The following is a 14,999-nucleotide window of genomic DNA, read 5'->3' on the forward strand; positions in this document are numbered from 1 at the left end:
TATTATATAATCCTTGCTAAGGAATGTAGAAAAAAACATTTGTCCTTTCCTCCTCCGTGAGAATTCCAGACCCTTATCTCCTCTTTGAGAGCCCCAGATCCCTCTTTTCCTCAGGGACCCCGGGCTTACTATCAACCTGCCTAGGAATCGACACTCTCAAAATCATGCTTTGAATTTTGATCTTTTCCTGGGCTAGCGATCCGCATGCAGCATGTTACCTGTGATGGTGGCAGTGGGGGTGGCTGCAGCTCCCAGTCAGCCAGGTGATAACGAGGGTAGACAGCCGAGAAAACTTAGCACCACTCTGTACCATGCAGCCATTCTACTCTTAACTTTCAGTTCAGTGGTCAAGAGCTTACGAGACAGTTAACACATTATTATAAAATAGGCTTTATGTTAAGATGATTTTGCCCAATTGTAAGTTAATGTAAGTATTCTTACATTTAAGGTAGCATATTTAAGGTAGGCTAGGATGGGAGCTTCCCTGGTCGTCCAGTGGTTAGGACTCGGAGCTTCCACCGCTAGGCGTGTTGGTTCATCCCTGGTTGCAGAACTAGGATCTCACATTCCACAGGGGGGGGGGAGAAAAGAAAGGTAGGCTAGGCTAAGCTGTGATGTTTGGTAGGTCAGGCGTATTAAGCACATTTTTGACTTAGGATATTTTCAACTTATGATGCATTCATCAGGCTGTAACCCCAACATAAGGAAGATCTGTACTAGAAAGGTAGGCTTCCTTTTCAGGCCACCCTGTTCTTCAGTCACTGCTAGATTCCCTCCCTTTAGGAAAGAATGTTACTGGGTTTGGATGTGTGTGTGCTTTTTTTAAGCATATGGTAGCGTGTGTGTACTTTTTTTAAGCATATGGTAGCATGTGTGTGCTTGCTTTTTTTCTTTTAAGCATATGGTAGCATTGTGTGTGTACGTGCTTTTTTTCTTTTAAGTATATGGTAGCATAACATGCAAACTGGTATGTCATTTTTTTTTCCATTTAATGTATTTTGTATATTATACCATCTTGCAATGGCACCCCACTCCAGTACTCTTGACTGGAAAATCCCATGGACGGAGGAGCCTGGTGGGCTGCAGTCCATGGGATCGCGAAGAATCGGACATGACTGAGCGACTTCACTTTCACTTTTCACTTTCATGCACTGGAGAAGGAAATGGCAACCCACTCCAGTGTTCTTGCCTGGAGATTCCCAGGGACAGTGGAGCCTGGTGGGCTGCTGTCTCTGGGGTTGCACAGAGTCGGACACGACTGAAGCGACTTGGTGGCAGCAGCAGCAGCAGAACATACAGACCTTCCTATTCTTTATTAAGCTATATCACATATCATATGATATATCACATATCAAAAATCCACTATTTTAAAGTGTACAGTCCATTTAAAATATCATGTTCACAAGATTGTGCAACTATCCCATTCTGTAACACTTTCATCACCCCAACCAAAAGACATCCCATACCTATTAGCAGTCACTGCCCATTCTTCCCTTCTCCTAGCCCCTTGCTATTACTAGTCCACTTTATTGCTATGAAAGTGAAAGTGAAGTCGCTCAGTCGTGTTCGACTCTTTGTGACCCTGTGGACTGTAGCTCACCAGGCTCCTCCGTCCATGGGATTTTCCAGGCAAGAATACTGGAGTGGGTTGCCATTTCCTTCTCCAGGGGATCTTCCTGACCCAGGGACTGAACCCAGGTCTTCCGCATTCTGGGCAGACGCTTTAACCTCTGAGCCACCAGGGAAGCCCAAAGTCTCTCAGTCGTGTCGACTCTTTGTGATCTCATGGACTATATAGTCCATGGAATTCTCCAGGCCAGAATACTGGAGTGGGTAGCCTTTCCCTTCGCCAGGGGATCTTCCCAACCCAGGAATCAAACCCAGGTCTCCCACATTGTGGGCAGATTCTTTACCAGCTGAGCCATAAGGGAAGCCCTTAGATTTGCATATTCTGGAGATTTTCTGTAAATAGAGTCATATGTGGTTTTTCGTACCTGGCTCCTTTCACTTAGCATAGTGTTTTCATGATCATCCATGTTGAAGCCTTAATGAGTACCTCATTCCTTAATATGGTTGAATAATATTCCACTGTATGGCTATTCCACATTTTGTTTATCCATTACATCAGCAGCATAGTTGGATTGTATCCATTTTGGGCATTACATTTTATTAGTGCACAAGTTTTTGTGTGGATATATGTTTTTAACTGTCTTGGATATAGCAAAGAGGGAGATTGCTAGGTCATATTGCAACTGAGTTTAGCATTTTGAGGATATGCCAAAATGTTTTCCAAAGTGGTTGCATTACTTTCTATTCTCACCATCCATGTATTGGAGATCTAATTCTCCATATTCTTGCCAACACTTGCTACTGTTCACCTAATAGCCATCCTGTAGATACACAGTCGTAGCTTCATTTTGGTTTTATACATTTCTCTAACAACCAGTGATGTTGAGCATCTTTCCATGTATTAGTCATTTGTGTATCTTCCTTTGGATCCCTAATACTTTGTTGTTTGTTTGTTTTGGCCAATCCATGTGGCCTGTGGGATCTAAGTTCCCTGACCAGGGATCAAACTGTGCTCATGCCCTGCACAGTGGAAGCATGGAGTCCTCACCATCGGAGCACCAGGGAATTCCCACTAATCTGTTTTGAAAAGACTTTTTTTCACTAAGATTCACTAAATCCTCTTGTCAAGTGATTGCTACTACTTATCCATCCTAACACTGACATTGTCTCATAATAAGATGTTCCTTCAACAAAGGAAATAATGGAATCTAATACCAAACTGTATGCATTATAAGACTCTTAAAAATATAAATATGCTTGTTAATTTCAGGCCAAGGTTTTCATGTAATGCTTTCATCACAATGCTTTAACATTTATAGTTGGAAAAAAAAGTCTTAAACCTACTTATTGTTTGTCTCAGTTTTATCCAAACCTACTTGTAAACTTTTTGTTTAAATAGGCAGTGTGATGTAAACCAAACTTAAGGAGATAAAAGTGTGGCACATTTTTAATCATTTTGTATTTCTGTGAATGAGAGTTCTTAACATGATTTATTCAGTTTCTCAAAAGGGTCCTGGGACTTCCCTTGGGGTCCAGTAATTAAGACTCTGCTTTCATTGTAGGGAGCATAGGTTTGAAAGTATCTTAATAAGCTTTGACATGTGCATAAACAGTCATTTTTCCCCCTTATCCCCTTCTTGGTATATTTTTATTTTTATGGGCTTTGAAATAAGGTATTGGCCTTAGTGGGGCTATATTTCTTCTGCATTCTAAGCATGTCCTACCACCAGTGCCTAACAACATTTGAATTTGTGTTTATCTTTAACAAGAGTCAAATCTGCAGAGAACTATTTATTCTTTCCAGTTGAGCGGGGAGAGGGCAAGGTGGAAAAAACACTTGTCTTGGGGGACTTCCCTGGCAGTCCAGTGGTTAAAACTCTGAGCTGCCACCACAGGAGCCATGTGTTTGATCCCACATGGCACAGCCAAAAAACAAAACCCTGTTCTTAATAACTCTGGTTGCTGCATATGTGAAAAACAAGATCATGGAAATTATACCTGTGCTTTTACTAAAGGTTTAGTTCCTTTAATCCTTTCGATGATATAAATTCCTTTGACAGTCATGTAAGCTATGAACCCACTTCCTTCAAGGAAACACCGATCTAAATACTAACATAAAATTTTATATTTTAAAAAGATTCACGGATCCCTAAAATCCATCCAGAGGTTTATTTTTTAAGGAGTTTATTTTTATGGAAGGGGAGATTAGAAAACTATAATTTGTTAAGTGAGACTAGTGAATAAAAAGCAAATTGGTCATCCTGGAAGTCCTAGGCTGTTCATTAAGCAAGAAAATAAAAGATGTACAGAGCTGAAAGAAATAAATCAGCTATTCTCAGTTGATATTATTTATGCAGAAATTCCAAAGAGAATCCACACAGAAGCTACTTGAATAAGTCACATTAGTAAAGTCACAGGATACAAGGCCAATACAGAAAAGACAATGTATTTCCATACAGTAATGACAACAATACTATTTTAAATGGTACCAAAAAGCATTACATACTTTAGGTATAAATCTAACAAAATATGTGCAAACTGCATGCAGAAAACTCAAATGAGAAATCAAAAGATCCAAATAGGTGGATATACCACGTTTGTGGACTTCCCAGGTGGTGTTAGTGGTAAAGAACCCACCTGCCAATGCAGGAGACGTGCCCAGATGCCCTGGAGGAGGTATGGAAACCCACTCTAGTATTCTTGCCTGGAGGATCCCATGAAGAGAGGAGCCTGGCAGGGCTATGGTCCACAGGGTCGTAAAGAGTTAGACACGACTAAACCAACCAATTCATGAACACACACCGTGTTCATGAATTTCAAGACTCAATATTATTGTCAGTTTTCTCCAAATTGATGTATAAATTAAGTTCCAACATACTCTTTTAAAATAAAAATGGATAAGTTGAATGTAAAATTTATATTCTAGAACTAGAATAACCAGACAATGATGAAGAAGAACCAAGTTAGAAGACTTAAAGTAACTGATTTCAAGATTTGTGGTAAAGTCAGTCAGTGTGGTATTAGTGGAAGGATGAACACAAACAATGTGATCTCAGGTGGCCTGGGACTGCAGCAGCTTGAAGCAGGATTTCGATTCCCTGGCCAGAGACAGAAAGTCAGGCTCTGGGAGTGAGAGTACTGAATCCTAGTCTAGTGACTAGTGACAAGGCCCTGGCCCGTCACCTGTGTAGAAATGAATTCCCACGGAGAGACGTAAAGTAGTGAAACAATCAAGTGTTTATAGGAGGAGAAAGGTATGTGTGAATAGACACATGGGAGGGCTCAGAGAGAGTCTTGCCCTCTTGGTAGGGCCCTCCCACGTGTGCGCGTGAATCTCTTAACCAAGATGGATTCTGGGAGACAGGCCCACGGTAGGTCCACATCACCTGCTCCAGGGAGGCATGCGTGTGTGCTCAGTCGTGTCTGATTCTTAGCGACTCTATGGAGCGTAGCCCGCCGGGCTTTTCTGTTCATGGGATTTCCCAGGCAAGAATACTCGAGTGGGTTGTCATTTCCTCCTCCAGGGGATTTTCCTGACCCAGAGATTGAACCCCCGTCTCTTGCGTTGACAAGCAGATTCTTTACCACTGAGCCACCTGGGAAGCCCTGTCGGGTATTCAGTTCAGTTCAGTCGCTCAGGCGTGCCCCACTCTTTGCGACCCCATGAATCGCAGCACGCCAGGCCTCCCTGTCCATCACCAACTCCCGGAGTTTACTCAAACTCACGTCCATCGAGTGGGTGATGCCATCCACCCATCTCATCCTCTGTCGTCCCCTTCTCCTCCTGCCCCCAATCCCTCCCAGCATCAGAGTCTTTTCCAATGAGTCAACTCTTCGCGTGAGGTATTAGGAAATATAAAAATCATTGCACCAGGTGAGGAAGCTAATGACTGGCATGTTTTGGGTGGGGTTGAAGGGAGGTAGGGTCTTTCTCAGGAAATTCACAGAAATGGATCTCCTCAATAGCAGTTCTCCAGGCTTTGCCCTCTGGTTCCCTCCCACTGCCTAGCCTTCGCCCTGGCAGTTCCTTTGGCCTGAAACGCCTCCTCATTCCTCGGCTCTGAAACCCTTCTTTTCAAAAGCCCCGCTACAGCTCAGCTCCATCCTTCTCTTAAGCGACTCCTAGAGGCTTAAACACTCTTCCCTGGAAAATCCCACGGACGGGGGAGCCGGGTGGGCTGCAGTCCCTGGGGTCTCAAAGAGTCAGACACGACTTCACTTTGACTTTCACTTTTCACTTTTGTGCATTGGAGAAGGAAATGGCAACCCACTCCAGTGTTCTTGCCTGGAGAATCCCAGGGACGAGGGAGCCTGGTGGGCTGCCGTCTATGGGGTCGCACAGAGTCGGACACGACTGAAGCGACTTAGCAGCAGCAGCAGCAGCAGAGGCTTAAGCTTTGAACCAGTTCATTTTACCTTCAGTGACGCACACACGGCCTCGTCGTTTCTCGAGGTCTCGAGCTATTATTTATAACTCGGTTGCGCTGTATCTGGGGACATTATGGGTGTCCAAGTCGCACAGAGCTCCTACTCCCCGCATCCTAACCGGGAGAGCTCAGACTGTGGCGCCGAGGTAGGGGGCGGGGCCAGGGACCCGGGCGCCGCGCCGCCTTCCCGATCGGGGCCGCGCCGCGCGTTCACGTGTGGGGAGGGGCGGCGGCGCGCGCGGCGAGGAGGCTCGCGCCCGGTGACCGCGCTTAGGGGCCGTCGGGACGAGACGCGGGCGGCGCGAGTCGGCCAGGGTGCCGCTCGCCGTGCCCCACTCTGTTCTTCACCCGTCAAGGATCCTGGGGAGGGTGTGGAGCCAGACCCCAAGAAGCAGCTGCGCAAATTCGAGAAACTCCGCAGGTTGTGGACAAGCTGGTAAACGGGCTCCTCCTTTCCCTCATGCTAGTTAATGGCCTTATCTGACATTATAGAAAGGAGAAATAGGTTTGAAAGACTCTATTTCTGCCCCTCTCCCTTTCTCCTTTATTACTTTTTCTATATTTTTTCTTCTAATTATGAACGTTAAAACTGTAGCTCACTAAATGAATTGTGGTATCCTGGATTGGATCCTCGAACAGCAAAGGACTTAAGTAGGGAAACTGGAAAGGACCCTGATGCAGGAAAGACTAAGGGCAGGAGGAGAAGGGAACGACAGGGGATGAGATGGTTGGACGGCATCATCAACTCAATGGACATGAGTTTGAGCAAACTCTGGGAGATAGTGAAAGACTTCAGGGAAGCCTGGCGTGCTGCAGTCCATGGGGTTGCAGAGTTGGATGGGCCTGAGGGACTGAACAATAACAAAGGGAAAGGGGAGATTCTGATAAAGTATATGGTTTAGTTAGGGCTTCCCGGGTAAGTCAGTCGGTAAAGAATCTGCCTTCAATGCAGGAGACCTGGGTTTGATCCCTGGGTCCGGAAGATCCCCTGGAGAAGGGAATGGCAACCCACTCCAATATTCTTGCTTGGAGAATTCCATGGACAGAGGAGCCAGGAGGGCTACAGTCTATGGGGTCCCAAAGAGTCAGACACGACAGAGCAACTAACACACATACAGACATATGGTTTAGTTAAGTGTGTGTATCATTGTTAATTTCTTATTTTTGATAAATGTACCCAAATACTTCATTAAAAGAATTTGGGTAAAGGGTATACAGGAGTTCACGGTACTATCTTTGCAACTTACTGTATATCTAAAATTATTTTAACATAAAAATTTAAACAGAATTCTACAGTGATACGTAGTAGACCATTGTTTACAGAAAGGGCTGAAGTCACTTCCTTTTTTGCCAGGAATTAGGTGTCTGTTTGATCAACTTGTTTGCTAAGGAAAGAGTTGTCCGGCTAGAGGGTGTGGGTGTTTCTAGTTCAAGTTTTCCAAGCAGGAATCTGTTTTCTTTTTCCGTTCCATCTATGAAGTGTCTCTGGAACACCTGTTATGCACAAGTAAATGAGACACGTGCATTAGGGGCGTGTACAATAAAAACACAAGTCAGGAAGGAAGGAAGGACTGTTAGAAAGGTACAACACTGAGCTAAGAGGGCTCAGAGGTGGGAGAAAACGCTTCTGGCCCCGGGGACTCAGGAGGGCTACTGGAGTGGCTGTCGTGAACTGAGGGGGTCCTGAGAGGAGAAGGGATCCCTGGGGTGGAGAATGGCTGCAGCAGAGACTTTAAGGAGATGAGGCTGCGGGGGCCTGGGAGCAGGTAAAATACCTCTCACACGGAAGCACAGAGCGTGCCCAGGGAGTTCACGTGGCACAGGAAGTGAAAGTTGCCGTTACCTTATAGAAAAGGGCGACACCTGCTTTCATTGTATATGCCGTGGGAGCTGTGGCATGTTTTAGGGCAGGAGGGGGGCATTATTGGATGTGTGCTTGGAGATGATTGATTTGGCAGCAGTTAGGGGAGTATTGGTTTAGCCCAGGAGAGAAATTCATCCAGGGCTATGATGTTGATGTGCAAAGAGGGACATACGCGTATGTGCGTGCCAAGTTGCTTCAGTCGTGTCTGACTCTTTATGACTCTATGGACTGTTGCACTCCAGGCTACTCTATCTGTGGAATTCTCCAGGCAAGAATACTGGAGTTTGTTGCCATTTCCTCCTCCAAGGGATCTTCCCATCCCAGGGACTGAAGCTGCTTCTCCTGTGGTTCCTGCGTGGCAGGTGGATTCTTTACCGCTGAGCCACCAGGGCAGCCCAAAGAAGGACATGGCTTGGGGAAATTTTGTGGAAACCTTGGCAACCGAAGGCCAGAAAATAAGAAAAAGGGGAAAAGCCTAAATCCTGGAGTTTTTGTCCCTGAATGTTTTGGAGCATGGTTGATGGATTTGCAGAAATGGGGGACTCAGGAGGAGACCTGGGGTGAAGGTGGGGAGTGCAATGAAAGTATTTTTGAACAACCTGTGTTTGAATTGCTAGCAGGATAACCAGCTAGAGATATATATTTAAAGTATTTAGGAGAGGAAGCCAAATATATACAAAAGGGACAGGAAGAGGAACAGGAGTCTGAGTGGGCAGGTGGGAGGCAGTCAGGGACCCCTGTGGGGCTGAGGAGCCACGGGGAACTTGGACATGGCGAGTCAGTAGCATCACAGCTTGTGCAGAGGTGAAGGAGACAGAGGGGTGAGGCTGTCTTAAATTTAGGGATTAGGAGGCTAGGTCTTAGATTTAGGAATTAGGAAGACCCATGTCCCATTCAGGGTTGTTTTAACGGAAGAGTAGGAGCTTGTCTGCTCACAGTCCATCATCTGTCCATCCAGGGGCCATTCGCAAGTGGGCCGGGAGCCAGAGATGTGGTTTCTAGTTCTGGCTCTGACACTGCCGTGCAATTTTCTGTATAATTTTGCCTGTACTGGCATAGAAAGACACTCTTAATAAAACCAAAAGGATCCTTTTATTTCTAGCAACACTGAATAGTCCAGAGAGCCAGGGTTCCCTGGGGCACACCTTGGAAGAATGCTGCAATAGAATCAGAGTTTTAGAGGTCTAAAGAACAAAAGAGTCTTATCCAGTCCCCTGACTTGACAAATGAAAACACTAAAACTCAAATTCATATCAACCAACATTGATTTCAAGTATATTAATAGTGCCCCAAATCCGCCTATAAAGTAGCTATGCTTAAACCCATTTTGGAAATTCTGACATAGGCTCTGAGAGGTTAAATGACTTGTCCAGAATCACAGAGCAGCAAGTGGTGGTGTGAGATTTGAACCCCGGCCTCCTGGATCAGGGCTTTCTCTGTCACACCTCCTGCTGCCTCCCTGGTCGATAACCTTGAATGCATTTAAAAGTGGTTGAATGGAATATAACTTCGGTCTTTTCTCCTTTCTTATAAGAAATGTGTTCTGAAAGTCAAGTTTGACTGCATTACAGATTACTATCATCAATGGTTGCCTGGGGTGGGAAGGATAACTTCAAAGAGCAGGAGGGAGCTTTTCTGGAGTGATGAAAAAGTCACTCTAGACTTAGTATATAAAAGTGTCCCAAAGATACATTTTAAAAAACACTAGAGCGTTAGACCATGTGAAATCTCATATTCACCTCTGAACAGTGGCAAGGTATACCTATGATACCTGAATATATGTGGCACTTTGAAAAATATTCTTAGCTGATCTTGTGATTGCTTACTCTTTCCTCTTACTGCTTTTTTCCTTTGTCTTGACCAATTCCATTTTCTTCACTGCTGGCTGCCAGACCCTGACCACACCCTTCTTAACAGAGGCAGGAGGTTGAATTTATAAGCAGAAATCTGCTCTAGTGCAGCCTTTTAGGGATTAGTCTCTGATTCAATAAGTAATTTGCTATCAACCTTGACAAATAAAAATAGACAGACTTATTTAGGAAATAAACATATAAAGGAACCAAGAGGATTTCATAAAAAATTTGGGGGAAAAATGGGTCCAATATACTGTGTTGGCCAAACTAACTATCCTAGACTTTCACTCTCAGTTTTATTTGATGTCATAAGTAATAGAAACTTGGTTTTACTCTGATATTAATCTCATTAAAATTCTCTGAAGGATAGAAAGCAATGGCTAAGAGTCTAGCAGAATCTCTGACATGAGGCGTCTAGATTCAGAATCTGGCTGTCCTCTAGCTGTGTTATTTAACCTCTCTGTACTTCAGTGTAATGGTTCTGCTGCTGCTGCTGCTGCTAAGTCGTTTCAGTCGTGTCCGACTCTGTGCGACCCCAGAGACAGCAGCCCACCAGGCTCCTCCATCTCTGGGATTCTCCAGGCAAGAACACTGGAGTGGTTTGCCATTTCCTTCTCCAATGCATGAAAGTGAAAAGTGAAAGTGAAGTCGCTCAGTCGTGTCCGACTCCTAGCGACCACATGGACTGCAGCCCACCAGGCTTCTCCGCCCATGGGATTTGCCAGGCAAGAGTACTGGAGTGGGTTGCCATTAACTTCTCTAGGTAGACTTAAACAATAGTAGTGTTGTCTTTTAAAGTGTTTGTGGAGATTAAATAGGATAATCTAAGTAGAGCACTTAGAATAGTGTCTAGTAAGCAACAAGTGCTGGCAATTATTAGATCATGGTTTAAAAGTTGTTACCAACGTAATACATCCAGTTTAATGATTTTCTTACCAAGGACTACAAAACCACTTAATGCACTTCTCATCTTTTCCCCTAGTCCAGTTAAAAGATCCCTTACTTAAAAAAAAAAATTTTTTTTAACAGCTTATTATTGAGGTATAATTTACATATAATAAAAGGTACCATTTTAAATGTATGGTTTAATGAATTTGACAAACTATCATCCAGCCAAGACACGAGACTTTTTCATCACTCCAGAGAAGTTCCCTCATCCTTCCCACCCCAGGAAACCATTGATCTATTGTCTGTTGGTCCAGATTTCATACAGTATATGGTTCTTCTGTTAGCATAATGTAAGAGTCATATTATCAACATGCGTCTGAAGTTTGTTATTTATTGTTGAGTATATTCTTTGTGTGGACTACCACAATATGTTCATTTTCCTGTTGATGATCGTTTGGGTTGTTTTCAGGTTTTTTTTTTTTTTTTGGCTAATTTGAGTATTAGCCGAAGAACTGAACATTCATGCACACATCTTTGTATGAACAGTGTTTTCATTCTCTTGGGTAAATGCAGCTGATGGGTCACTTGTTTGAAAGAAGCCTTCAGACTCTTTCACAGCGGTTGCACTGTCTTACACTCCTGCCTGCTGTGTATGTGGGGTCCATATCCTCGGCAGCGCCTGGAATTGTCAGTGGTAGGTGGTGGAATCTCGCTGTGGTTTAAATCTACAGTTCTTTCATGATGAATGATGCTGAGTCTCTTTCCATCCATGTACCTTCTTTTATGATGTATCTTTTCCAGTTTTCTAAGGGCCTTTTTTTGTTTTGTTTTAAAATTTTTTAAGGGCCTTTGTTATTAAACACTGAAAATATATGGTATCTTGGCCCTAAGGGCACCAGGATCCCTTTCAAACATGATAGATTTATTTGGCAACTATGTGGGCTTTTAATAGCAGCAAACTAAGAGAGCGACTTCAGCAAAAACACAAGACTGAGATTTAACCATTTTGAATGTCCTGGTAAGCAGCTACTTAAACAGCAGGATCTTTAGAAAGGATATCGGATCTGTTTATTTTCCTTTTTTAAAAAACATGAGTCTTGAGCAAAGGATGAAATGTTTCTAAACAACTTCAGCGCAGCAGCTGTTTTGAAATGCCTGGTGGTGAAAGGCCCTCTTAACTGCCCTGGTACTGGAGGGACAAGGCTGGGCATTCCTGGTGCTCTTCAGCCAACAGGTAGGCCATTGTCACCAGGCAGGTGGCCATGGGAGGGCTCAGTGATGGGCATTTCTCTGTATGGCATTTTCATCTGCAGTTAGTCCCAGGTTATCCAGTGGGGAGCCTTACCAAGGTGACTGTTCAGTTTTTTTTACCCCAGGCAAGTATTTCAGTTTTTTAATTTATCTGTTTATTTATCTATCTATCTTTTATTTATGTATCTGTAGCTCCAATGGTAAAGAATCTGCCTACAATGAAGGAGACCCGGGTTCAACCCCCAGATCAGGAAGATCCCCTGGAGAAGGGAATGGCAACCCGCCCCAGTATTCTTCCCTGGAGAATTCCATGGACAGAGGAGCCTGGCAGGCTACAGTCCGTGGGGTCACAAAGAGTCTGACCTGACTGAGTGACTAACACTTCTCTATGTATATCTGTTTATGTATTTTGATTGCGCCATTCGGCACGCAGGATCTTAGTTCACCGACCAGGATCGAACCCATGCCCCTGCAGTGGAAGCAAGGAGTCTTAACCACTGCATCTCCAGGGAAGTCCCTCAGTTTGCTTGTCTATTCCTTCCTTCCTTTATCCATTTATTTAAAAGTATGTGTTGAGCACAGATCATGTCTCTGATAACTGTTTAGGCATTGGGCTTGCAGTGTGATTCAGACAAAAGTCTCTACCCTGTGGAGCTTGCATTCCACTTGGTGCTCTCAGGAGCAGGTTTGGGCTCTGGCAGAGGAAGTGTTCAGGACACCCTGCTTTTTAAGAAGCATCGTAGGCAAGCTAGAGCCACCTTCTGCTTCCCTTTTGTTGTTGTTCAGTTGCCACGTCGTGTCCGACTCTTTGTGACCCCATGGACTGCAGCACACAGGCTTCCCTATCCTTCACTGTCTCCCGGAGTTTGCTCAAACCCATGTCCGTTGAGTCAATGATGCCATCCAAACATCTCATCCTCTGTCACCCCCTTCTTCTCCTGCCTTCAGTCTTTCCCAGCATTAGCGTCTTTTCCAATGAGTTGGCTCCTTGCATCAAGTGGCCAAAGTACTGGAGCTTCAGCTTCAGCATCAGTCCTTCCAATATTCAGGGTTGATTTCCTTTCAGATTGACTGGTTTGATGTCCTTGCTGTCCTTGGGCTTCTCAAGAGTCTTCTCTAACACCACAGTTCAGAAACATCAATTTTTGGAGCTCAGCCTTCTTTGTGGTCCAACTCTTACATCCAGACAGTACTACTGGAAAAACCATGGTCTTCCCGAGGCTCCGTTTTGTACTATCTTCCCCCTTTTGGTGGTGTGCTTTGAAAAATGAGTAATATATGGAGGGGCATGCTAGAAGGTCATAAATGCCAAAGAGAAAAATCAAGCAGAGAAGGAGGAGAGGGAGGAGGAGTTGGCAAATTTAGGTGGGGTACCAGGAAAGGCAGCACTGAGAAGGAGACACTGTAGGAAAGATCCAAAGAGGCGAGGGACCAGCTGCGCATCCCCTGGGGAGAGAGTGTTCAGGGCATGGGGAACTTGAAGCTCGGGGGCAGGAATGCCTGGCTGGGTCAACACCACCAGGGAGGTCAGGGCGGCTGGCCCAGGGTGAGGGTGCCAGGCAGAGAGGAACCTGGGGCCCCTCACCATTGGAAGGCTTTGACATTTACTCTGTGCTGAGAAACAGTGGAGGGTTTTGATCACAGATGTGGCCTGGTTTGAGAAAAAAGAGAGGGAGGGATGATGTAGGGGCAGGAGAGGGAACCTTCTTCCCTCCCACCTGTCACGGACCCAGCAAAACCTCTCCTAATTGTGTCTGCACAGAAATAGACAATGAACCAAGGAGAGCTGAAGGAGAGAGTGCAAGAGTCCTAAGTATCTCAGGCAGATGAAGGACCATAAAGGACAGGGGTACGATGGTCTTAGTCATTGGAAACTGATTTTTCAGAGACTTTTTGGAATATATTTATATAGGCTCCACCTTGCAGCTTGTTGGATCTTATTCCCTGACCAGGGTCTTAACTACTGGACCACCAGGGAACTCCCAAGACTGCTGAATTTTGTACAGCTCTTAGGCTTGTGAAAGCTGAATGCTTTCCTTTGGAAGCTCATTTGTCAAGACTGTTGTTTCCTTGGCAAAGCCTGCTCTCTTCATCCTGGTCAGTTATTATTGCATTCAGTAAAAGTCTGTCCTGTGTCCTCAGAAATACAGAGTCAGATTTTTCTTTTTCTTATTTAAAAAGTCCTGAAGTGTTAAATAGCTTCAGTTGGGTTGCCAGGGGCATCTGTGTGCTTGTGCGTCGCTGGCTGTGCCAGCATGATGCAGAAAGGACCTTTTCTTCCCTGGCAAACCCAACGCTGATTATACTGATTGGATTTTAACTGCTGTTTTTTCTTAACTACAGGTAACTAGGTAAGGAAGGCTTCAGGGGACCTTCCCGACCCAGGAACAGAACCCGCAGGGACAGTTTCCTGCACTGGCAGGCGGATTATTCTTTACTGCTGAGCCAGCAGGGCAGCCCATTGTAAAGAAAGCACGTGACTGATGAGCAGCGTGGCGAGGCTGCCGAGTGAGGCGGAGGGGCAGGCCTGGGAAACAGAGGACGATGACACGGCAGAAGGCGACCTAGGGTATGGCCTCGGAAGAAGGCCTGGCGGCATTTGTGAAGTGCAGGTTTCACATTTATTTAAATCTAGAAAAAGATCAGATGGAAAGAATCCTAGTCCTCCCTTTTTTTCAAGAAACGGGGACGAAAGAAACGGAGCCGTTTTTCAGTATTCCAGTCAGAAGAGCTTTCAAGATACACACCTGGAAGGGCCCCGAATTCCCTGTCACAAGCGACAAAGTAGCTCCGGTAAGAATGCCTACTGTCCTCCTTTTCTCCCTTACGAGTGCGATCAAGGCTGTCAGCCTTCCAGTGCGTGAAGATGGGTCACCATCATGGGTTTTAGATATTTATCTTTATTCACCTCTAGAGATTGATTGGTGATGGTATAAAAGTAATTGATCTTTCTGTTTCCAAGTGTGATACAAATTGCGAAGTAGTTATTCTGTGTCATTACATACAAGCTCCAGGAGTTGGTGACAGACAGGGAAGCCTGGCTTGCTGCAGTCCATGGGGCCACAAAGAGTCGGACACGACTGAGCGACTGAACTGGCTAGCTGACATATATGTTAGTAATATCGATAAGTGATTACTTACCTTACT

At 44.8% G+C, this 14,999-nt stretch overlaps 1 protein-coding gene across 2 annotated transcripts in view; it reads left to right on the plus strand.

Moving 5' to 3' along the window:
- The first annotated feature begins 6,294 nt into the window (after nt 1-6,294).
- CCDC125 (coiled-coil domain containing 125) overlaps nt 6,295-14,999 on the plus strand; it is a 28,776-nt gene continuing 20,071 nt past the window's right edge. For both annotated transcript variants that reach the window (XM_068990643.1, XM_068990644.1), the window contains exons 1-2: nt 6,295-6,432; nt 14,196-14,645. In XM_068990643.1, the coding sequence (XP_068846744.1) occupies nt 14,336-14,645 (310 nt within the window). In that variant the 5' untranslated portion in view covers nt 6,295-6,432; nt 14,196-14,335. The remainder of the gene's footprint in view (nt 6,433-14,195; nt 14,646-14,999) is intronic.

Source organism: Capricornis sumatraensis, chromosome 18, assembly GCF_032405125.1.
Source record: "Capricornis sumatraensis isolate serow.1 chromosome 18, serow.2, whole genome shotgun sequence".
In the NCBI taxonomy this organism is placed as follows: Eukaryota; Metazoa; Chordata; class Mammalia; order Artiodactyla; family Bovidae; genus Capricornis; species Capricornis sumatraensis.